Here is a 24288-nt window from a genome sequence, read left to right as displayed (position 1 = left end):
GTCGGCCAATGACATCCTCACAGCCGAGGGACCAGTCGGTGCGGAAGTTGTTCTAGGATCATCCGAGGACCAGGAGTCGATCGACTTTCTGCGGTCCGAAACACGACTCACCTTGGGTTGAGTGGGGCGATTATCCCCGGAGAAGGATTCGTGCTACAGAAGTATAGTTTATCTGATTGTGTCTTGCTGATCCTTGCTCCCCTGTGACAAGTCGAGCTTGTTCCGGTTCTGTAGCTATCGTCGTCAATATCACTTTTTGAGCTTCGCCACGCAGCATCACAGCGCAGTTACGGCCGCCTCTCACTAGGACAGTCATTCTGTCGTGTCTATTCGCGACACAATCCCCTCCCCACCAAAACGGCAGCATGGAAAAAGAAGTGCTGCTTACAGAGGATCCCCGAACGGATCCCATCTCACAGCGCAGCAGCTATCATGACGAGACCGATTCTGCCAACTACACGGTGGAAGTGTTGTCAAAACGCAAAGCGCGTCACGGCCGGATATGGTCAACGATTGCGAAGATGGCGCTCATTCCGGCCGCTGTCGTGATATTCTACCTCGGAAGAGCGACCCACGACATGACGCCCGGGTACCCTCCCGAGCCGGTTTCCCTAGGGAAATGCTCCCCGGACTGGAAGGTGTCCAAAGCCCGCGGCTGCGTGTACGACTTTGTCCTCTCGACGTGGATGCACCCGCGATGCTTCAACGAGGACATGCACGAACGGTACCTCGGCTACATGAAGTGGCGGAACACGACGTTCTGGTACGAGCGAGAGCGGATCAACGAGGTCCCCTTCGACGTGGCGGCCAAAGGAGAGCACGGGGAGATATTCACGGACGGCACGGTTCACCACATGCATTGCAGCTACGTGTGGGACAGGATCACGTACGCCTCCCACTTCAACCCCCGTGTCCTCGACTCCCTTTGCAGAGATCCCAAACACGTCGAGCACTGCATCTTGTACAACGGGATCCCTCAGTCTTGGGAGATTGACTTGCCAAACATCACGCGAGTCTACAACGAGCCCCATGAAGTAGACTGTTTGATTGGATAAGGGGTTGGTTGTTCTTTGACGGATATCGGTGTATAGAGACTTGGAACGGTTTAAAGAGATGGAAGTACCGATGTTTGTATGTTGAAAAACGGGTGTAGTTTGTGACAACCTAGTAGAAAAGCCATTCCAAGTCAGAGTCTCTACCCTCCGCATCACAAACTTATTACTTTTTCAACATCAGCATCTGCAAACTTGTCTTATCGGATCAATAATGAACTAGATGACGCATCGGGTAATGCATCAAGGAAGTAAAGACTCAGTGAAATATGTTCGCTTGTGATGACATCTAGCCTAGTGAAAGCTACTACGTGAAACATAACCCAGCCCATCGTCAGTTTATAGCCCAGATACCAGCACATCAGGCGAGGCCGACCTTCTCCAACTCGGAGAGCTCTGGAAAGGGGATGATCTCAGTGTATTGGTCGTGCTTGGCACCCTCGGGCGCGAGGTTCTTGTACCGTATCCCTCTCACCGGATCGTTGGCCCATTTCCGCAGCGCAGACCAGTCTCGGCACATGAACTGCTGGTCATCCGTGACATGTCCGACGGCGAAGCCGTTGACGTAGGTCATGGGCGTGGCGTCGGCCAGACACATGATTGCCTCGCGGATCGCGTTCAGGCAGTGCGCGACGTGCTGAGGGGCCCATTGCGACGCGACGTTGTGTACTCTGTGGCCATACTCTTCGGTGATGGATATCTGGCTTCGTGTCAGCGCGTTTGCTGCTTTATGAACACAGAGAACAGAGGTCTCGGCTTACGAGGCAATGCATCTGGTGAAATGAGCGAATGATGTATGTCTGTCGGTTGGACACGGTTGAGTAATACGCAGGCAGCTTTGCGACGGTGCCGTCTGGCTTCTTCCAGTCGGCGAACTTGCCATTCAAAAGGACGTTCGAGGCTGTTGGACGACTTCAGGAGCTATTCCCGATGGGCACTTCAGGCCACTTACAGTTGTGCAGGCTCTTCAACTTCTTGGCCATCATCTTGGTCTTGTCAAGATCATCGAACGTGTCTTCGGGAATGTAGTAAGGTGATGTGCTGTCGAACAGTGTCCATCTTGGAGGCTCGCCGATATCTAGGTCGACGGCATCAGACGCGTGGTTTCCTAAACATCGATGGGGGACGGGGATCACTCACTAGGCGGTACGAAACCATTTGGATCGCTTCCTATGTGGCCCTTCCCGCAAGCGAGGGACGATCTGACACAGCAAACACGACTGAAGACGGCGAAAGTAGTGACGAGCAAGAGGGCCGAGACGGTGATGAGCAGACTCATGCGCAGGCACCATACGTTGCTCTCCAAGATGGCCAGGTCTCCACGCAACCGCTCTTCCACGACGTCTTGTGGTTCGTCATCATCAGATTGGCTTGTACGCACAGTACTGTAATCTCGAGATGGTGGCCATAATGCTGTCTTTAGCTTTTCCATGGCTCTCGTTCGAACGTAGTATGTGTAAGTGTCCACTCTAGCAGTTCTCTTAAGTCTGTCGGGCGTAGCAAGTGTCAGCCCAGCACCGCGTTTAATCGTGTAGAAGTAATCGAACCGTCGTGGTATTTCCTGGACTAATGTTCCCATGTGTAAATCATGGTAGCAGGCTAGACTACACTAAACTTGGGTGAATTGTGGCGGTTTGCGAATGCAATTCCGTACCAAGACAGTGGCGAGTCAGCCTCTCGACCACCCTGTGCAAAGCCGGTCCGAGTCCCCTTCCACCACTTGCCACGGTCCGAGGTCACTTTTGATGTGTCTACGTGCTGTAGCAGGGGGGCCACAAACTGGTGAGAATCTGGTTACTGATATGTATGATTTGGTAGATATTCGTACAGTCTCCCAATGAACTCGGACGAAGACATGTGTGTACCCTCGTCCTGCAACCTCCACATCAAGCGCGACCATAGTCTTGAAGAGATCACCTGTAACCGCTGTTGATGACAGGTTCGAACACTCCTTCTGCAGTCCTAAACCACATCTCCCTCCTCAACAACAAAATGTCAGTACCTGAGCCGATAGCAATCTGCGGGATAGGCCTGCGGCTACCAGGCGGCATCGACACACCGACCTCACTGTACAACTTTCTCGTTAACCGTAAAGATGCACGTTCCAAACCGGACAAGCCCCGGTACAGCTCGCAAACGCACCATTTCACGGAGAGCGGGACAACGCGGCCCTTGCCAACTGAGGAAGGCTACTGGTTGACGCACGACGATGTGACAAAGTTCGATCCGTCAATGTTTTCCATGAATCCGAAGGAGCTGTCAAAACTCGACCCGCAGCAACGGCTTCTTCTGCAGGTTGTCTGGGAGGCTCTGGAGAGCGCCGCGGAGACGGATTGGCAGGGCCAGAGGATAGGATGCTATGTGGGAAGCTTTGGCGACGACTGGCGGGAGATGCACGCTGTCGACACGCAAGACGATGGCATGTATCGTCTTACTGGCTACATGGACTTTGTCCAGGCAAACCGGATATCCCATGCATTCGATCTGAGAGGACCAAGGTACGTATTAGTGATACAACGTCTCCCAACCCTTTTACACATGTTGACCATGATGCAGCATGACCGTCCGCACAGCTTGCTCGGCTGCCGGTCTCGCAGTTCATCTCGCCTGTCAAGCAATCCGTGCAGGAGAATGCGACTCGGCCGTGGTCGCGGGCTCAAACCTGATGCTCTCGCCGGGCTTCACCAAGCTCATGGCCGAGCAGAGCGTGTTGTCGCCCGACGCGTCGTGCAAGACGTTCGACGCCGGCGCCAACGGGTATGCGCGCGCAGAGGCCGTCAACTGCCTCTTCGTCAAGAGGCTTCACTGCGCGATCCGCGACGGCAACCCGATCCGGGCCGTGATCCGCGGGTCCGCGACCAACTCGGACGGCAAGACGCTCGGCCTGACGACTCCGAGCGCGCAGGCCCAGCAGCAGCTGATTCGCGACGCCTATCGCCAGGCCGGGATCCCCGAGAGCGACATGTGGCAGACTGCCATGGTCGAGTGCCACGGGACGGGAACTGCCGTGGGTGATACGATCGAGGCATGCACTGTCGGGACCGTGTTTGGGGAGAAAGGAATGCTGATCGGCTCGGTATGGTCTTTCTTTGAACCCCATTGACTTTGTCAGCATTTCCATCTTAACTGTCAACCAGGTGAAACCCAATCTGGGCCATTCAGAGGCCGCCTCAGCCATTACGAGCATAGTAAAGGCGGTCCTGTCTCTCGAGACTCGGACAATCATACCCAATATCAAGTTTGAGAATCCCAGTATTAGCAGTAAGTCGTCCACGGCGGCATAGTCCAGTCGAACTGAGGGAGCTCATCGTTGAAACCACAGTCCTGTTTGATACATCTGGCTTGAAAGTGCCAACAGAGCCCCTACCTTGGCCCGAAGATCGGGCAGAACGGATAGGGGTCAACAGCTTCGGAATAGGCGGCACAAATGTCCACGTACGTACTTGATTCTTTCCCAAGATATCCTTGCTTACTAAAGTAGATCATCATCGACTCTTCTGCATCTGTGGCGTATCCTACGGCAGTCCGAGGGCCTGGAAATGTCGATACGCCGCCGCCCTCGCCTCCGCTGCGGAGGGAATCGGCAACCCTGTTGCTGTTCTCCGCTTCCAACGAGGAATCCTTGAAGAAGGCGGTTCGCGGCTATCAAAACATCATCCAAGCTAACCCGCTCAAGCTTGAGGCTTTGGCTCACACTCTTACCCATCGGCGGTCACATCTCGCCTACCGAACGTTTGCCGTCGTCGCCGGCGAGTCTGGCAACATGGCTCCGGAATTCCCTCCAGCGCCCACTTTCCGACCGAAATCGGAAAGCAAAGATATCACATTCGTCTTCACCGGTCAAGGCGCGCAGTGGGCTCGGATGGGTTCCCATCTGATGAAGGCGAGCAAGGAGTTCCTGCAGGACATTCGGGAGATGGATGCAGCGTTGAAGTGCCTCCCGAGGGAACATCAACCAGCTTGGGAGATCAGCCGTAAGTCAGCTGTACTAATGGTCCTTTGGTTTGGAGCGTAAGAAAACTGACTGATGGGTTTCACAGGCGAGCTTATGAGAGCTGACGCAGGCTCTCGTCTTGGGGAGGCCGAGTTCGCACAGCCAGTGTGTACTGCGCTCCAGGTTGCTCTCGTTCGACATCTCGCTAGATATGGTGTCAGTCCAAAAGCGGTAGTCGGACATTCCAGTGGCGAGATCGCGGCAGCATATGCCGCTGGGACTCTGACGATCAAGGAAGCCATCATCGTCGCCTACTATCGTGGCTACATGGCCAAGAAGCTGGAGAAACGTGGAGCAATGGCCGCAGTCGGACTCGGCAGAGACCAGGTAACCCGTTTCCTGACGACCGGAGTCGTCATCGCCTGCGAGAACAGCAACTCCAGCGTGACCCTTTCAGGAGATTTGGACGTACTCAGGGCGGTTTGCGAGGATATCCATGCTGCCAAGCCAGACGCTTTGGTCCGAATCCTGAAAGTCGACAAGGCTTATCATTCTCGTGAGTACCAAAGTTGTCTTATGATGATCCAACACGTGTTTTCTAACATTCCCTCTTTGGTAGATCATATGAAATCCATCGGTGCAGAGTACCAAGCTCTACTGAAATCACATCTGAATCCCAAGTCACCGAAAATCTCATTCTACTCAAGCGTCTCACCCCACACACCTCTGCGCGGTGCAGACTTTGGCCCCGAGTATTGGCAACGCAACTTGGAGTCCCCAGTATTGTTTCGCCAGGCCGTGACGAGGCTCCTGCAAACCTCTTCGACGTCTTTGCTTCTGGAAGTCGGTCCGCACTCGGCACTCGCCGGCCCTCTGAAGCAGATCTGCTCCGAGAACTCAATCTCCCCACCCTACGTCGCCGCACAGAAACGCGGCTTGAACAGCGCCGCTTCTTTCCTCGCGGCTGTCGGCGAGCTCCATTGCCGTGGTGCCGCCGTCGACTTTCCCGTCATGGACGGCGTCCGCCCCTTGACGGACCTGCCGCGGTATCCATGGAACCTGAGCAAGACGTATTGGCCTGATTCTCGGATCACAAATCTCTGGCAGTTCCCCGAGTATCCACCCCATGAGCTTCTCGGACACCGTGCATTGGAAACGGGCAATGCGGAACCAAGTTGGCGGTGTTGTCTCTCGCTCGACAAAGTCCCCTGGATCAAAGATCACCAAGTCGGTTCAGATATCGTTTTTCCCGCAGCTGGCTACGTAGCCATGGCGGGAGAGGCTGTTCGACAACTGACCGAGCACACCGGCTTCACGATACGCGAGATGCGTATCATGAATGCGTTGGTAATCTCACCTGGGAAGGCGGTCGAACTTCTCACGTCGTTTCGACGACAGCGGTTGACGCACAACGATGTGTCAGAGTGGTGGGAGCTCACAGTCCAGAGCTGTTCCTCCGCGGACACTTGGACGACACACTGCACATGTCTCATAAAAGGCGGAAACGACCTGGAGGTCAGAAACCTACCTGGCCTGCACAAGGCCTCGTTTTTGAGAGTCACCGAGCCTTCACGATGGTACAAGCAAATGTCCAGAGTGGGATACAACTACGGCCCTCTGTTCCAGTGTATGCAGATGGTTCGTTCAAGTGTTACTTCTCCGGCAGTAGAGGTCGAGATATCAGACTGCAGAGTCGGCGGGTCTGCCGCCCAGTCCTACGCAATACATCCAACTACCATCGACCACGTCTTCCAATCGCTCGTGGTAGCAAATAGCTCCGGGGAACCTCGCCAGCTCGACAAACTTTATCTGCCTACCTATGTCGAAGAAATCACCATCAATGCCAAGACGGAAACTAGGGGCTGTCTAATTCAGACATTGAAAACTGGTAGAGATGGCTATTGTCAGGGAGAATCCATCGGATTTGTGCCCGGGAATCCAACCGGCCAGCCGTTGGTTCACATGAAGGGTCTTCAGTTCTCACCTATCGACATCGTCGACTCTACCAAACACAGTCCGGACACTTCCAAGGTGACACACTTGGTCTGGAAGCCCGATGTTGACTTGGCGGCATCGACAGACCTGATACAACCAACCTCCCCCGATGACTTTTCTAAGTTCCACGGTCTTCTTGAAGATCTCTTCATACTCTGCGGTCTAGCTACCCTGCGAGAAGTTGGCGTAGCTGGCGTGTTGTCCGAGCAGACACAACCACACCTCAGGAAGCACTACCAGTGGCTGGAGAGTCACATCGTCAGGTCAAGCAGAGCTTGGCCCGCTCTGACTACAGTGGAAATCCATAACAAGATCAGAGATATTAGTCTGCAGCTTGAAAAAACACCAGCTTCGGCTGTGGCTACTCTCATCAGCCGCTGCTACACCCACGCGCAGTCCCTCTTCTCCTCGGATATTGGACCTCTGGAATTGTTCCTTCAGGACAACGCCCTCCATGAGCTATACGATTGGATGAACACCCTCTTCACTTACAAGCCCCTGCTTCAGCTTTTGTCGCACAAGCGAGGCCGACATCTCAGGATTCTCGAAATCGGCGCCGGGACAGGAGGCCTAACTGCACGCATCCTGAAGTGCCTGACGGAGTGTTTCGACGACGGCAAAGCGCTTGGGAAATACGTCTTCACCGACGTCTCGTCCGGCTTCTTTCCTGCAGCCAAGGCCAGATTCGAGACGATCCCTGAGGGGTTCTTGGATTATCGTGTGCTCGACATCAGCCACGACCCGGCAGATCAGGGGTTTGGGGGAGAGCAATACGACCTCATTGTTGCAAGTAATGTAGGTGCCTACCCGTCCCAATGGTCACTTCAGGTTGGGAATTCTGTTGAGAATATTGACGCAACATAGGTTCTCCACGCCACGCCAGACTTGACCAAGACATTACAGCATGTCAGGACGCTGTTGAAACCAGAGGGAAGACTGCTGATGCACGAACTTTGCTGCGGTAGGAGACTCCCCACCGGTATCTCACACAATGTGATGCTGACCTTAATAATTAGACACAAAATGGATCAACTTCATAATGGGGTATCTGTCCGGCTGGTGGCTCGGAGAGTCTGACAGCCGCATCGATGAGCCTTACATCTCGCCGGACCGATGGGAAGAGCGACTTGCTCTTGCGGGCTTCGAGAAGCCTGATGTCTTCTACGATGCCGAGCAGCAGCACAGACTGAACGCAACTATCGTCGCTCGCCCTGCGCATTCCACTTCCAAGATGCCTTCTCTGTCGGGAGAGATCACGATTCTGTGTGAAGAGGAGTCGCATCCAGTCGTCGTGGACCTGCGCAACCACCTGCAGAAACAAGGGCACTCCGTCACTTGCACCACGCTCTCTGCCGGAAACATCCAGCCATGTGCCCCGGTTGTCTCGGCGGTCGACCTCTGCCGTGGAGACGGCTACTTCCACGACATGACACAGGGCAAGCTGGACGACTTCAAGCGCCTGCTGCAGAAACTTCAGTCGAACAACCTTGGGCTACTCTGGCTCACCCGGCCCTGTCAGGTTGACCCGCAGAATCCAACTTTTGCACCAGTGCTCGGTGTGGCTAGGACATGCCGCATCGAGATGGGCTTCCCGTTCAGCACGTTGGAGGTGGACGGGGACGGGACAGATGCTCTAACCGCTGTGTCTCGCGTGTTGCAAAAGACACTTCTCCGGCATGGTTCGTCGAAATTAACACACGACGAGGACGCAGAATTCTCCTACTCCTCAGGACGCATCTTTGTTCCTCGTTGCAAGTGGTTGCCCATCTCCCGTGCTCTGCAAGATACAACTTCACCATCACCATCTAAGATGCTGCACATCTCTAGGACCGGGGCATTGCAAAGCCTCTGCTGGATACCCCGCCGTCTCTCGGACCAGATCCCCTCGGACCAAGTGCAGATCAAGGTCCACGCCGCAGGCCTCAACTTCAAGGACGTAGTCACAGCGATGGGACTCATCGATCCTTCATCCCCCAAAGGTCTCGGCTGCGAAGCCAGCGGTGTTGTGACCGCGACAGGGTCCCTCGTCACCAACCTCCGCATCGGCGACAGGGTCATGGTCTTCGCACCCCAGGCCGCGTGCTTCTCTACCGACATTCAAGCCCCAGCACAGCTGTGCGTCCGCATCCCCGATGAACTCGGCTTCGCCGACGCAGCGACCATGCCGTGTGTTTTCGTCACTGTCTTGCGGGCACTCTTGGACAAGGCTGGTCTCCAGGCCGGCCAGACTCTTCTTGTACATAGTGCGGCCGGCGGCGTCGGCATTGCGGCCATGCAAGTGGCTCGATGGATCGGCGCGACCGTCTACGCCACCGTTGGAAGCGAGGAAAAGGTCGACTTCATTTCGAAGACGTGGAACATTCCTCGAGAACACATCTTTTCCTCACGCGACTCTCGCTTTGTTGAGGGTATCAAAACAGCGACTGGCGGTCGTGGAGTCGACGTCGTCTTGAACTCCTTGGCCGGCGAACTGCTTCACGCATCGTGGGAATGTGTTGCCCCGCATGGCACCTTTATCGAGCTCGGGAAGAGGGATACGCTCGCCGGCGGAAGACTCGCAATGGAAGCTTTTGATGGAAACCGCTCCTTCATCGGTGTCGAGATGGCAAATTTGGCAGCACAGGACCCCGGCATCATTGCCCGCCTGCTTCAGCGGTGCATCCAACTTTACAAGCAAGGCCATATCACACCTGTGCGGCCCTCCAGAATGTTCTCGTGCCGAGAGGCTGAAGATGCATTCAGACACATCTACAAGGGCACCCATGTTGGCAAGGTTGTCATCGACATGCAAAAAGCGGCAGTAGAAACTCTTGATGTTGTCCCTCGCCAGCTCCCTGCTCCGGCGTTTTGCAACGAGGCAACGTACCTACTCGTAGGTGGCATGGGGGGTCTCGGTGCGTCCATCGCACGATGGATGGCTTGCCATGGTGCCCGAAGCTTCATCTTTCTCTCAAGATCAGCGGGAAACAGCGCCGTCGATCAAGACCTTCTAGCAGAGCTGCGGGGCCGAGGGTGTGAGGTCGAGGCCGTTTCCTGCGACATCACGAACGAGACAGAGCTTCATGCCGCTGCTTCCAGACTACCCTTGTGGAAGCGAATCAGAGGGGTGATGAACTTGGCAATGGTTCTCTCAGATGCAGCACTACCCAACCTCACGCTGTCACAGTGGGAAACGGCAACTTCTCCAAAGATCCGCGGGACGTGGAACCTCCACCGTGTTCTGCCGTCAGACTTGGACTTCTTCGTTCTCTTCGGCAGCACGTCGGGTATTCACGGATATCCAGGCCAAGCGAACTATGCTGCAGCCAACACATTCCTCGATGCCTTTGTACAGTACCGCCGCAGACACGGTCTCCCGTGCTCGGTTCTGGATCTCGGCGGTGTTGAGGATGTGGGCTACGTCAGCCGCACACGTGAGGTCGAAGACGCTATGAAGAAGGCAGGATCAAAGCTGCTGTCTGAAAGTAACATGCTCCGGGGACTTCAGCTTGCGATGGCTCAATCTCTGAGTGGTGATGCGGGCCTAGAGTCTGCCATTGCGGGGCTGGGGTTCGGTGGCCAAGTGCTGATCGGCCTTGAGTGTTCTATTCCCTTGGATGATGTCAATAATCGAGTTGTGTGGAAGCAAGACCCTCGCATGGTCCTCTACCCTGAAGATTCGGACACCCCAACCCGGGACGGAAAGCAGTCTGGAGCGTCCGGGCTGTCGGAGTTCCTCGCCCGGCTACAGAGCAAACCCGAGGAGGTTGACACACCATCCTCCATCGCGTACCTTGCGCAGGAGATTGCGCTTAGGGTTTGCGGCTTCCTCATGAAGGAAGTCGACGAGACTGGGGTCGATACGTCTGTGTCTCCGTCTGCCCTCGGGGTTGACTCTTTGATGACCATCGAGATCCGCAACTGGTGGAAACACAGTCTCGGGGGCGATATCAGTGTGTTGCAGTTGACGAGCGCACAAAGCTTTGATCAACTTGGCCATCTCGCCGCCAAGCAGCTGAAGAAAAAGATGGATTTAGCTGCTAACATATAAGTAGGAGTAAGCGAGGGTGACTGTGTGAGTTTTTTGTGGAATGAATACAACTATAGCATAGTATAAATGAGCAAACATGAAGCAACTTTTTATCTGTCATAGGGTTCAATCTATTCATTATGTGCCATCGTGATCAATCTTCCAAACCAGATGTCCGTGTAGCCCTACGCTTCAAATTTGTTCTGTTCAAGGGCCGAAGAGTGGGGCCATACACTCCGGTAGCTTCGGCTATTAGTGGGTCTCGTCCGGCTCCCCGTTTCCCCGTTACCCCGCTTCCCCCGATCCGGAAGAATGGAGACCGTACTATTAGTCATCTCGGTGAGCTCGGTCAGATCTCAAGTGGGGCTCGCCAGCAGCTTTGTCGTCATTGTTAAACATTTCATTTCATCACTCGACTCTTCCTCGGTTTTGCACCCGGACACGACACCGACTCGACGCGCCTCCCACGACCGGCTCCGGAGCGCGACGCTCAGCCATGAACTGCCGGTGAATCTGTTTCACTGCTGTTGGTCCGTCGAAGTACCGTTTCTGCGAAAATGCTTGGTTTCAGAGCTCCGCGTCTCTGCGCCCGGCCGCTGGCTGCGGCGCCGATTCGGGCGTTCCGGCCGTTGAACTTCTCCACGACGGCGTCTGCGCGGGCAGCCGAGATCCGCGATGTCTCGTCACTCCCTTCGCGGATCACTCCGAAGTACCGCGATCCACCAAACTCGACCTCCGGTCTGCTATCGCTACACTGGCCGACGCCACCCCGAAACATCCTCCTGATGCCGAAACTGCGATCCCCCCAAGTCCTCCGCGCGACTATCGACTTTGCGAAGCACCTGAACAGCACATACTCGGGCTTGAACCTGATATTCGAACCCAGGGTTGCGCAAATGGTTCACGAGTCGTTCAACTTCCCCATCTACACCTGCGATCCTTCGACGTTCCCCGACAAGATCGACATGATCACGACACTGGGCGGCGACGGCACCATCTTGCGCGCTGCGAGCCACTTCAGCATGTACTCTGCCGTCCCGCCGATCCTCGCCTTTAACTTCGGCACGATCGGGTTCCTGGCAGAGTGGAAGTTTGAGGAGTACAAACGGGCCTGGAGGGAGGCGTACATGAGCGGTAGCGGCGTCGCCGTCCAGGACCTCTTGTCGCCGCACACCCGAGTCGCGAGCGGAGAAAAGGAACACGATACCCACAACGGAGGCCAGTCCGGATGGCATGCGTCTCCGGGCAAGAGCATGGGCCAGAGCCGGGCGGCCAAGATCCTGCTTCGGCACCGGCTGCGCGTCGGTGTCTATGACAACAATGGCCAGAACATCAACAGTCAGTTGCTTCCGACGACGAAATCCCAGGCGCATCTGCCAGCAATCCCTCCCGAGGACACAATCCTAACAAAAAGAGACATTCCTCAACCAATCCACGCCCTCAACGAGCTTCTCATCCACCGTGGCCCGAAGCCTCACCTCGCCCACATCGACATATACCTTAACAACCGTTTCCTGACCGAAGCCGTGGCCGACGGCATACTCCTCAGCACACCAACAGGCTCGACAGCCTACAGCCTCAGCGCCGGCGGGTCCATCATCCACCCCCTCGTAAAGTCGCTGCTCATCACGCCCATCTGCCCGAGGAGTCTGAGCTTCCGGCCTTTGGTCTTGCCCTTGAGCACAAAGGTGACCCTCAAGGTCAGCAGCAAGAACCGCGACGGCGAGCTCGAGGTGAGCATCGATGGCAAGAGAAGCGCCGGTGCCGGGATTGGCACAGAAATCCGCGTCGAGGGCGAGATGGTCGGCGAATCCCCCGACGGCGACTGGAAAGGCGGCGTGCCCTGCGTCATCTGCGGGCCAGGTAAGGGTGACGCCTCGGATTACGACGATGACGGGTGGGTGGGCGGTCTCAACGGCCTCCTGATGTTCAACTATCCCATCGGGAGAGGACAGTAGTCTTGTCCTCATACCCGAATGTAAAAGTACAAAAAGTCTTTCGGAAAGGCGTTGGCGGTACGCGCAATGGGGCGCCAGTATCTTTGGACACATGGGACGGCATTGTTCGCATCTGCCGATGCTTGGCCTCTCTCTTGAAATTCACAAAAGCGATCAACAATAGGAACCGGGGAACAGCATCTTTTTGTTCCCTTTGACGAAGCTCCGAGAGCATCTTTCATCTTGGTGAATTGTGTTTTCCGGCTACATTGGTGACATGGAGACAAGAACAACTCAGGACTAAACAACGTCCAACAATGCCTTTCAAGAACAATCAGTGTTGTTCTCGGCATCATTCACCACTCACAAAGTATATGTATTGCAACGAGGAGCAACCACCAGAAGACGTGGGTCTGGAGGAAGTTGTATCCAAATTTCGATATAAAAGAGCCAGCTTTGTCTTCCTCTGAGTAATTTGAAGCATCACGACCTGACCGAAACCTCAACTACACCCACCCGTCAACACCATCCGTCAACAGCATGTCTGGTAATCATTCCTCCGTTTCCGTGTCAGATGACCCAATGGCAGAGCTCATGGAAGCCTGGTGGCAAGCTGAAATAGGTAGCCGAGTCGTTCAGCAAGCCCCGTTGGGCGTTCCCAATGGTTCGACCGGGCCTCCGGCGTCGAACCCTTCTCAGCCCACTTCGCAAGGAGGACCTTCGGCTTCAGGAGTCAGTTCGGTGTTCCAGGAACTTCCCAACGAGATCAAGGACCTGGTCCTCATGGCTGCCAGTAACCCCCACACACCCAACATGCGTTTCGTTCTGCTCAGACAAGCCGTCATTCACGAGACCGACGCCTGCCCAAGGGTTGCCCCCAATCCGGGGTGCATGTGTTACCGCAAGCGGCCCAACTACATCACGTTCTGGCCACTCCGCCATCGGCATCTCGTCGAGTATCCAGAATACGCCATCTTGTGCAACAGTAGGAACTTCAAGCGTCCCAGAGACGTCATCGCCGCCACGCACCGCAAGGTCCGGGGCTTGGTGAAGCGCGAACGACGGTTGGATCGTTTTCCGCAGAAGCTGGGTGACTGGAGCTTGACGCAGGTCGTGTACGATGACAGGATTCCCGCCCTGGAGGTGGGCGACCCGTACGACTGCAACCTGGACGACCTCGTCTTCGTCCACATCCCGACCTTCCGCGGCATGGGGCCGTATCTGTACGAGTCACACTTCAACTCTCACCCGCAGGTCACCTGGGACCCGCTGCTCGGGCAGCTCACCTCGATCGCCATCAACATACTCAACTGGGAAGCAATGGGCGACGACGACGCGATTCAGACGGTCTACGACCGCATGCAGATCGGGCACACGTGGGAATTGGAGGCCCAGGAGGGCACGCAGAACATTCTCAACGGTCGAATGCCCGCCAAGTGGCCGCCCCTTCGACCGTCCGGCTCGGTCACCACTGGTGGTGAACCACAACCCGTGTGGCATCCAGAAACCCCCCAGCGGCGGGTCCGCCGGCCGGCCAACATCCCCGACCCTTTGCTAACGAACCTCTCTGACTTTTTCCAGCCCCAGTGGGTGCAGAACATGCGCATCCTAACGGACGTTTTCACGTCGCTCCAGAAGCTCTACCTCGTCGACCTGACCGGGTTCAACATGCTGGACGACGCCCTGCGCGAGAAGATGCACCGGTACCTCGACACGCCCGCCGGCGACGACGAGTGCTTCTGGTGCCACTGCAGCCACCCGGGCAAGCCCAGGACCTGGGGCGGCCTGGAAGACGTCGAGTTCGTCGAGGTGAGGAAGTGTGCCGCGATGGAGGACCTGGAGATCAGCGTCACCAAGTTTGAGGAATTCCGTCACTACGCCTCCCACCTGTGGCCGCGCACAGATATCAACAAGCGTCCATGGACCCGGCCCATGCCGGCTTTCAAGTTGGTGGTGCCTTACATGCGCCGGCGGTAGGTAAAGGGTAGGACAGCGTAAGTTGACGGTGAGAGAGATGTAGATACTTGTGGGGGCATTGCATACGGTGGTTTTTTCTCCCCCGGGCCCGTAGTCTTAGAGGAGGTCCGAACCGGCCGCCGTGCTTGAGCGCCGAGTTAATCATTTTGGCTTAACCTTTGTGTCGATACATTCACCTCGTGAGATGATCGCTGAACCCAACATCATGAACCTGTTGCAGGCTTGGTGTGTCCCTTGTTGCTGCTTGAGATGCCGATAGACCAGCATAACTCCGAGGTCATTCGGGAATGATGACTCTGCCATCGTCCCAAGGCGCACCCGTGACACCATTCCTGAACCTTCACCGGCACTTTTCCAACTCTTGTCCCATGGGGAACCCCCGAGAGGATGATATCGATGAGCATGATGGGGACTCGACCTGTCGAGAAGCTGAAAGAAGCCTTGGGCATTGCGCTGGATAGCCCTCCCTTGTTCTTTGTGCCGTCAAATCATTCGACTACATGACCCTTTGTTGTATTCAAGCTCTTGTACTCTTAGAACGACCGGCGTCATGCGTGAGCTCGCCAAGATTGATATGCCCGAGGCTATCGACGGCGTCCGGCTTTTTCACACGTAGAATTGGCGCCTTTGCCGCCAACCTCCTTCGTTGCAGTTTGTGAATGTGATGATGCGGTGGTGGTTAAGATTGGCCCCAAAGTGCTAAGAACGCCTCAAAAAGACTCTAAATTGCTGGGCAGACATGTTACGGCCGATTGCTCGTCCCGGCCTTAAGATTCGGACCTACCACAACACCAGCCACATCACATCCTCCGTCCCTTCACATTGTGGTTCGGAACCCCGAGTCAGCGTGGAATCGCGGCCGCCGAACCTAGTCGACGAAGCCTGTTGTACCCAGTCATTCAACGTGTTGGCCAGATCCAGTCGGCATCGTTCACCTCGATACAGTTACAGCTTGCCGATAGCTTTCGGCGGTGCGGCGTCCGTCTGACAGACAGGTGGGTTGATCTGCTGGCCCCAGAAGCAAGTAGCTTTTCTTCCGGTGACAGCTGCAAAACCAGTCGGCGCTGAAGATTGCCTTGGGTTTGTTTCTTCTTTTTTCTTCACACGTGGGCGAGTTACCGCCGCCCCCCTTGAACTTGGCAGTGCTTTGTCTCGAGCTTTCGTTTCCGCCGTTTCCTTTGTTCTCGAACAACCGTCGCTGGCCGACTAACTGACTCGGCCCGCACCTAACGGCCGTGATAAGCGTAATTATCCAGGACTATCCCAACGCCGATCTGCCTGCCTGCCTGTTGAAAAGTCGCTTTCGTGGGGTCACATAGCATGACACTTCCTCGTGTCCTCGTAGGGTAATCTTCAAAGTCCGACCTGGCCAGCGTGTTCGGCGTAGCGAGCGAGCCTGACGTCCTGGATTTGCCGACTTTCGACTCTCCAACTCGGCGCTGTGCCGAATGGTTTGCGCCGCCAAGGTGGTAAAAGGGTTGCACCGAGCCGCCCGGCATACAAGGATGAGGGGACTAACATCGCCCCCCAACTTTGGGAACTTTTGGTACTTTGGATGGGCCGACCCCAGCTTCGGTGCAACTCTGTAAGATCCGTATGTTCAGTTCGCTCAGTTCATAATGCCTGCCAGAAGCATGAACCCGGAATTCTGTCGTTCTGCTGCTAGAGACGAGGAGCTCACCCCCGTCATCTTCCCACCGGTCGATACAAACCGACTGACTGGTCTTGGAACCCCCCCTGTGTTCATAAATCTTGTCTCCCTAGCTGCCTCTTCGTTTTACGGCTGACACAGGGTATCTCACTCGCCGTGCAACACTCTGAGAGTTTTACTTCTCTGCTCCCCGTGAAGCTCTAAGTTGCGCGTTATTCTTACTGCGGAGCCTCCACCTTGCAAGTATCCGCAGTCGTATGTTAATAGACTTTACTCTGACTTGCCCGGCCGGCAGGCAAATTGCCGTCCATTCTGTATCGCCCTGGCTTCTGCTTGTCATACTGTGACCGGCTGCGTCAGCTTTAATCACACGATCTCAACCCGCTGCACGCCGTCGATGGAGCCACACGCACTAGGGACCTTGCCAACGCAGCCTCTGCCACGGCTTTCACCTTCTTTTCGTCCGCAGACTTTGTCCAATCGCACTATTGTGCGGCTGACACAGCAGCAGATGGCGGCTAATGAGTGCAGCCCACCCTGTTACCGCCTGACTTGTTCACAGGTTCGGGATTTGCGTTCTCCCTTCCGGAGGGAAAGCTAGATCTTCGATTCAACCCCTCAATCCCTTGAGACCAGCAACAACTAGCTCGGCCATAGTCCCAAACATAGGCCATGCGGCTAGGTCCTAGTCGCCCTTTACACCGCGAGCAGGAGCTACGAGCTACGGCCGGTAGTTTACAGCCCGCCGACCCCCTCGAGAAACAAACCAGTGGCGTACGGGTTCCATGTTCGAATACAAAATGTCCAAGAGAAGGACGGTTTTACAAGAGTCGGCCTGCCAGGCACCCCAGAGTCAGGTTGCCGACAGTGATCAACCCGATTCGCAAAGATATTCGAGAATGATGCCTTCGCTTACCGACGTGCTCCTCGTGGCATGCTTCTCTCTCTTCGCCACGGCGGCCTCTACGCCCAAGCTGGTGCCGTACCAAGAGAACGGCAAGAATTACCAGTGCAAGTGCTCCCCGGCAGACGAATGTTGGCCAAAGGCCAACGCTTGGGAGAAGCTCAACAAGACCGTGGGAGGGAATCTTATAAGACACATTCCGCCTGCGGCCGTCTGCTACAACCAGTTCCGCGGAGTAGCGACATACGACGCTGCAAAGTGTGCCGAGGCGACTGCGAAGTGGACGGACGAGAGATGGCAGTAAGTTTACCAAGCCCGTTTTTGAACCAAAGACATGCAAGGGGAAAACATCCCAGAACTGATCACGGCGTGACCAGAATTTCCCAGCCGGCATCACAGCTCTGGACATGGGGAAGCAACAACACCTGCGAGCTCACAACGGACCCGACAAAGACCTGCTCCCTGGGTAACTACCCCGAGTTCGTCATCATCGCCCGGACAAGGGATCACGCCAAGGCCGGCGTCAACTTTGCCAAGTCCAACAACGTCCGGCTCGTCGTGCGCAACACGGGCCACGACTTCGAGGGCCGGAGCGCCGGCGCCGGGTCGCTGGCCATCAACACGCACAACTTCAAGGACATCTCCTTCGTCGACAAGTACAAAGGCCCGGGAGACTACAAAGGTCCCGCCATCACCATCGGGGCCGGAGTCCAGGGTTTCGAGATCTCTGCGGCCGCGCGGGCCCGTAACCCGCCTCAGAACGTCGTCATGGGCGAGTGCGAGGTAGGTTAACCATGACTCTCCCATCACTCTCCACTGGCCGTAACCCAACTAACAACAACATCTAGACTGTCGGAGTTGCGGGAGGCTACTTAGGAGGAGGCGGCCACGGGCCTCTCAGCGGCAACTATGGTTTCGGCGCAGACCAGGCGCTCTCCTTCGAGGTCCTCACTGCTTCCGGAGACTTTATCACGGCCAACTCCAAGTCTAACTCGGACCTATACTACGCGCTCAAGGGCGGCGGACCCGGTAACTACGGCATCGTCTTATCCGTCACTCTCAAGACATACCCCGACACCATCCCCGGCGCGGCCCTCTTCCTCAACGTCAACGCCACCACGGGAGCAAACTTTGGCCAGGTTACGAAAGCCGTCAACAAGCTCCACGAGCTTGGCAACCACCTGGTCGACAACGGGCTCTACGGCATCTACGAGCTGTACCCCCCCATCATCGGCGGAGCGCTGCACGTGCAGCCCATCATGGGCATGAACAAGACGGCAGCAGAGCTGACCGCCGTCGTTCAACCGCTCTTCTCGTACCTCGACGCCGAGAACATCCCCTACGACTTTGGCGTCAAGGAGTACCCGGACTACTACACCCTCTTCCACGACATCTCCGAGCCCGAAGCCGCCGCCCAGAACGGCCTGACGGGCGGCTGGGTCTTCACTCACCAAGACATGGCCAACAACCAGCCCGCCATCGCCGAGGCCATCCAGCTCGCCCTGGCCCCGGCGCCGAACCAGTTCGGCATCGTCATCAGCCACCTCTTCGACCCGGGCAACCAGGCCAAGAAGCCCGAGAGCGCGACGCACCCGCGATGGAGGGGCGCCACCATGCGGACGATGGCCATCCTGCCGCAGGCCCTGGACGCGACCTGGGCCACGAAGCTGGCGCTCAACGACCTCATGGTCAACACCATCACCGAGAAGTTCAAGCAGGCCGGCCCCAACGGTCTGGCGTACGTGAACGAGGTATGTCCGCCAGCGTGTCATTACTCTGAGCCGGGGTACCGCGAGTCAGACTAACTTTCAGTAGAACTATGCCTTCATGAACAACTGGCAGGACGCTTTCTGGGGGCCGATCTACCCCAAGCTCGCCGCCATCAAGAAGAAGTGGGATCCGACGGGCGTCTTCTTCTCGTGGTCCACGCCGGGGAGCGAGGAGTGGAGTGTCATCGACTACGCCAACCGGCTTTGCAAAGCGAAATGATTTTGGTCTTTTGTGGGGGGGAGAATGCGTCTCATGCGATTTACGTCTTCAGAGATACCAACTGTGATACCTAATGATCGTGGGCTTATTAGATCTTATGATAAATAATCCAAAAATACACGGCATGACAACTTGAGATAACATGCACGCCACCGCTTGCTTGCTCCAAACAACTGCGCTCCGCTTGTTTTTCTGGCACGCCGCCCCTGCCATGACATCAACTGAGGCTACCAGCTACCCGTGCCTATGGTGGTAATTGGGTCTACCAGAGGCCTCTACCAGAAGCCTTCAAGCATCGTACCTTGTTTTTATGAGGCTATGGGCCCGATGTAATGATTATGGACTGAAGGATGGAGCCGAGCACAGCAGTTCAACAGAGATAACATGAATTCAATGAAAGGTTCTAGATGTCTTTTGCCTCCGACGATGACCACCGAGATCTGGCTGTATCGTTGTGACTCGCCAAGTTGTCATGGCCCCCTCATTTCTAAAAGATCTCACCACAAGTCGACGGACACCCGCAAAGCCCTGTGTCGTCACGGAACCATCTGATGAACTATAAGTCTTAGTGACCCAATCTCAAGCTCGTAGTAAGTCATAACATGCCTCTAAGAGACTAATCGAGAGTGTAAATTAGTCGGCAGGCCTTCAAATCTTCATTGATTTCGTGCGTTTTCTGCACCGTCTCAACAATGACAGTGACGGAGAACTCGGTCGCGTTAACAGAATGGATCCTGCAGCTTCCCTTCTTGAGGAAGTCTCCGAGACGAATCATGAACTCGGTAATGTCTTTGTGGAACGACCCTCTCATCTTGCTGAAATCGTCTTTCGAAGTGGCGCCTATGTTGTGCCAATACTGATCGATCGCCGGAGGTCCAGACACCGAACGGTCTCCGGGGGCAATTGAACTGACCTCTCCTGTGTCTCGGTCGTGGTATCTGCCGTCAACGATAGGCATGTGCCGTACTCCCTCATCAGACTGGTCTGTCAATGTCCACTGCTGTACATGCCTTGGGTCTGGCTGCGGAGCAGAAACTTGATTAGAGCCAGACATCGTTGGAGGAGTCTTCTGGTGCTTGTAAGTCAATATGGTCGATGAATGTCCGAAGAAGGAAATTGGAAATTTAGGAAAGAAGATTCGGTGTTACTTGTCGAAAGAAATGGCTCCTATGCATGCTGGGCGCATCTGCAACTAAATAGCTAAAGGGCCACAATAACACAAGAATGCGTCAATTAAACTGTTCTTGTCTGTTGGCCTGCTTGCAGATGCCTGCAGAACTGCGGGCGTCGCCAAGTCATTGGGGGTTACGTCTTGTCGACTTGGGAGATACGCCGTTGGTGACAATGTCACCTAGCCCAGCTGGTATCACACTTCATTGGCGCGGATATGTCATGCATTATGATTGACATCAAAATGTGGGACAGTGTATGAGACCATGACAGCCAGCGTCGATTAGGCAAACATGGCCGCAAATAGACACCTGATATTCAAGTGGCAGAATATGGGTCTAGCACTTGTTCTCTTCATTCTCTTCACAACCACTCATCGACCTCTCTACTGCTCAGCTGAATCCTCAGCCTTCTTCCCTTTCTCCTTCTCGAGCTCAACAATGTTCTCGCTGATAATGTCCCCCTCAATCTCGGAGTCATCCTCGATGCCCAGCTCCGCACGGCAGATCACGTCACAACCACCATAACCATAACAGAGACAGTTGGGCCTGCCGCAAAGTGCCGGGTAGTCGGTTATCAGAGATCCCCAACGGTCACAACGGGTATTGAAGATGCTACATGTGTCCGTGAGACCCGGGGTGGTGCAATTAACGAAGAAGACCTGCCTCCGCCGAAGAGCAGGATTAGGCGAGGTCCCGGGTTTGAGCGGCGCCGTCATAGCCTCGCCAGCGAAAAGGGCAAGGACAATGGTTGCGTAGGCAGTCTGCAATGCGTGTAAACAAACAAGAGCCAGGTACAACTTGAGTTTCTCACCTTCAATTTGTCAGATAAACGAAAGGTGGTGTGTTGGGTCTCGTTGAATGAGTAGGCCTAAAGATTGACCTTGTGAACATGAATGAAACGGGCTATCAAAACTTGTTCTGGTGTGCCTATGGGCATGGCTCTTTCATACTTATACTTTTTTTCTCTTCAGTTTACGAGACGCCCCGCGTCAGAAAAAGAACCCATTCTCGCGAACCCAATTCGGTGATCGGAATAGCCACTCCACTGTTGCATTTCTTCAATAGGAAGGTGTTCTTTCATCATGTCTTCGTATGCAAGTCCTTGACTGTTTTGCGCCAATTCGGAAGCTCGACTGAGCGGTGCAATCCAACTACGAACTGGCATGTCACACGACGCTTCCTGCATTGCTTTCTCTATCCCCCAGCCAGCAGTGGATCAGTCTGGTCTCAGATGAATCGAATCACATCGCAGGTTGACCCTTCTGAAAGTGACTTTATCTGCCAAGGTGCACTGCATATGCGGTTGGTCGTGACATGCGTGAAGGGCGAACCGGCCACTGTCTCGTATCCTCGGGCTCGACCCTCTGCCAGGATTAGGGTGCAGGGATAATCTAGATATCAGAAGAACTGGAAATCGAGCAGAGAATGGCTCCGTTTCGAGTTCTGAAGAACCTCCGGTATTATTATTTCTCTATGAAGGCATCAAGGTTCAGCTGAGTCTGAATATTGTAACTCAGTCTCTCGGCAACAAAGATTCAAAGATAAGAATTGCGCTGCTTGTATTTCAGACTTGCCTGCTTCGAACTAGCGATCTTGGCTAGAACCGCCCAAACAAGCGAGAGTGGCATCAACGACGGGCGTAGTCACCAGAACGCCGCATTTATACATGACACAGGTCGCTTCACTGCTACCATGGGTGTGAGAAAACAAGTCATCCGATCACTTCTCGACCCCTGGCACCGATCGGTGGAATTCGGCAGACTGGTTATGCTGTTGCATGAGAATCGAGGACCAGTTTTTGGTGTTGGCGAGCTCTACTAAAGACCAAATTGATTTGAATGATTTTTTATGCAGCGTTAGTCCACCAACAGTTCTTCTTAGGGACCCTGCAATGGGTCAGGAACCCGGATGCTCTTGTTCCATCCCTGGAGGAATACATCGCGTGGTCGTGCCCAACTCCTGATAGCATCAAAGTCGCGGCAGGTATGCATAACTTCAGCCACCTCTTTATTCTGTCCATCATCCCAGACCCACGGATGTGGTGTGACATCCGCTGAGCACATAACTGCTTGTCTGAGTGCATCAACACAGTGTTCCAGGTGCATGAGGCTCATGGGATCTTTAGGATCTGTGGTCCACCGTGTCTTCCAGTACAAGCTTCTTCGAAGCAAGTTCTGTTTAGCAATATTATTTCAGGTCAAAACTCTCCTTGGATTTATGAATTATAAGATGGCTTACCACACAGTGTAACTGGTGAAAGACGCCCAGCATAATTACGTACTTGCCTTCATATTCCCCCTTTTTCCCAGGGACTGGAACGGTCTTATTAACAAGCTTGGCTGCGTGCTCGCGGCCGATGACACTCGTTCCAACTGAGATAGTGTTAGTTCTAAGTATCCTTTAATTGGTTCGTGTCAAGAAAGCGGCCCGCGTCAATGACTGTCCAGGTGCACCCATATAGGTCATTCCATAGGTCTTCTCGCTTTGGGCTTGGAGGGCCCATGTATGGAGTTCGCCCATCACCAATTCCACTGGTGAACACGACGTTTTTGTGTCCGGCTATCGAGGCAACAGGTGCTACATGCGTCGAGTTTTAGTTGGGTGTGCAGATGTAGTGCGAGTGCATAATGGAATGCGAACCTACAATATAACGTCGGGCACCCACTTTTCGCCCACCCCCCCATTTCGCCCACCCATAAATCCCTCATCAGCACACCTAACCTCCAACCTCCTCCTTTTTCTAACCATCACAACATTTACAGTTTTTATCCGAATGGCTTCATTTTTTCAGCATACCTTTTTCTTGCCCTTATGAGCGCATATACCGAGTATGAGGTCAATCAGACCTTGGAAGCAGTCGCCAATGGGCAGTCCCTCCGGAAAGCATCAATCGAATGGGGTGTGCCACGTTCAACACTTCGCAGTCGCATCAAGGGCTGCCAACCAAGGCAACTTGCCTTTGCTGACCATCAGAGACTCTCTATAGGTCAGGAGGCTAAGTTGGCTGAATGGATTCGCATTCAGCATGCCCTTGGTGTTGCTCCAACCCATCTGCAAGTGAAGCTATTCGCAGAGAGGATCCTCCATGCTATGGGGGATACAGAGCCTATAGGGAAAGGTTGGATAACAGCCTTTCTGAATAGGAATCCTTCAGTCAAGGTCCAGAGAAGTCGCCCTATCGATTCTAGACGTGTTAATGGGGCATCTACTGAGGTCATCAGGGACTGGTTCAAGCATCTCGCCATGCCAGAGATCATCAGCATTAAACCAGCCAACAGATACAACATGGATGAGACTGGTATCCTTGAGGGGCAAGGATCTAATGGGCTGGTGCTGGGCATGTCTGAGACGAAGTCTGTTCGCAAGAAACAGCCTGGATCAAGGGCATGGGTATCTATTATTGAATGCATCTCTGCCCTGGGCCACAGACTGCATCCCCTCATTATATATAAGGGTATAACAGTCCAGCAGCAGTGGTTTCCTTTGGATCTTGGCCCTTATGAAGGCTGGCAGTTTACAGCAACAGAGAATGGATGGACAACAGATGCCACTGCAGTTGAATGGCTGCAGAAGGTCTTCATCCCTCAGACTGTCCCTCAGGGCAAGGAGGAGGTTAGACTGCTGGTCTTGGATGGGCATGGGAGCCATACAACGACGGACTTTATGTG

At 54.7% G+C, this 24288-nt stretch overlaps 8 protein-coding genes across 8 annotated transcripts; 5 read left to right on the top strand and 3 right to left on the bottom strand.

Annotated features, from left to right (window-relative positions):
* Window positions 1–365: 365 nt before the first annotated feature.
* On the top strand, window positions 366–1055 carry CH63R_13253 (uncharacterized protein; the record flags this gene model as incomplete). The annotated part of the gene is made up of 1 exon (XM_018308227.1): window positions 366–1055. One exon carries the CDS (start codon window positions 366–368, stop codon window positions 1053–1055), a length of 690 nt encoding a protein of 229 aa, XP_018152644.1.
* Window positions 1056–1413: 358 nt separating this feature from the next.
* On the bottom strand, window positions 1414–2631 carry CH63R_13252 (Thioesterase; the record flags this gene model as incomplete). The annotated part of the gene is made up of 4 exons (XM_018308226.1): window positions 1414–1752; window positions 1814–1953; window positions 2005–2130; window positions 2193–2631. 4 exons carry the CDS (start codon window positions 2629–2631, stop codon window positions 1414–1416), a joined length of 1044 nt encoding a protein of 347 aa, XP_018152643.1.
* Window positions 2632–2984: 353 nt separating this feature from the next.
* CH63R_13251 (Polyketide synthase) lies at window positions 2985–11011 on the top strand (the record flags this gene model as incomplete). Its single annotated transcript, XM_018308225.1, has 8 exons — window positions 2985–3550; window positions 3609–4128; window positions 4190–4313; window positions 4375–4487; window positions 4534–5026; window positions 5093–7776; window positions 7846–7942; window positions 7998–11011. The coding sequence occupies 8 exons, from the start codon at window positions 2985–2987 to the stop codon at window positions 11009–11011; spliced, it is 7611 nt and encodes a 2536-aa protein (XP_018152642.1).
* A 536-nt stretch (window positions 11012–11547) lies between these two features.
* On the top strand, window positions 11548–12948 carry CH63R_13250 (ATP-NAD kinase; the record flags this gene model as incomplete). The annotated part of the gene is made up of 1 exon (XM_018308224.1): window positions 11548–12948. One exon carries the CDS (start codon window positions 11548–11550, stop codon window positions 12946–12948), a length of 1401 nt encoding a protein of 466 aa, XP_018152641.1.
* A 561-nt stretch (window positions 12949–13509) lies between these two features.
* CH63R_13249 (uncharacterized protein) lies at window positions 13510–14904 on the top strand (the record flags this gene model as incomplete). The annotated part of the gene is made up of 1 exon (XM_018308223.1): window positions 13510–14904. The coding sequence occupies one exon, from the start codon at window positions 13510–13512 to the stop codon at window positions 14902–14904; it is 1395 nt and encodes a 464-aa protein (XP_018152640.1).
* A 2436-nt stretch (window positions 14905–17340) lies between these two features.
* On the top strand, window positions 17341–19448 carry CH63R_13248 (FAD binding domain-containing protein; the record flags this gene model as incomplete). The annotated part of the gene is made up of 4 exons (XM_018308222.1): window positions 17341–17759; window positions 17816–18242; window positions 18308–19210; window positions 19275–19448. 4 exons carry the CDS (start codon window positions 17341–17343, stop codon window positions 19446–19448), a joined length of 1923 nt encoding a protein of 640 aa, XP_018152639.1.
* A 616-nt stretch (window positions 19449–20064) lies between these two features.
* Window positions 20065–20502, bottom strand: CH63R_13247 (uncharacterized protein; the record flags this gene model as incomplete). The annotated part of the gene is made up of 1 exon (XM_018308221.1): window positions 20065–20502. The coding sequence occupies one exon, from the start codon at window positions 20500–20502 to the stop codon at window positions 20065–20067; it is 438 nt and encodes a 145-aa protein (XP_018152638.1).
* A 501-nt stretch (window positions 20503–21003) lies between these two features.
* On the bottom strand, window positions 21004–21557 carry CH63R_13246 (uncharacterized protein; the record flags this gene model as incomplete). Its single annotated transcript, XM_018308220.1, has 2 exons — window positions 21004–21381; window positions 21501–21557. The coding sequence occupies 2 exons, from the start codon at window positions 21555–21557 to the stop codon at window positions 21004–21006; spliced, it is 435 nt and encodes a 144-aa protein (XP_018152637.1).
* Window positions 21558–24288: the final 2731 nt, after the last annotated feature.

This window comes from Colletotrichum higginsianum, chromosome 9 (genome assembly GCF_001672515.1).
Source record: "Colletotrichum higginsianum IMI 349063 chromosome 9, whole genome shotgun sequence".
Classification (NCBI taxonomy): Eukaryota; Fungi; Ascomycota; class Sordariomycetes; order Glomerellales; family Glomerellaceae; genus Colletotrichum; species Colletotrichum higginsianum.
The sequence above is the reverse complement of the archived record's forward strand: the minus strand, read 5'-3'. Positions and strand labels throughout refer to the sequence as shown.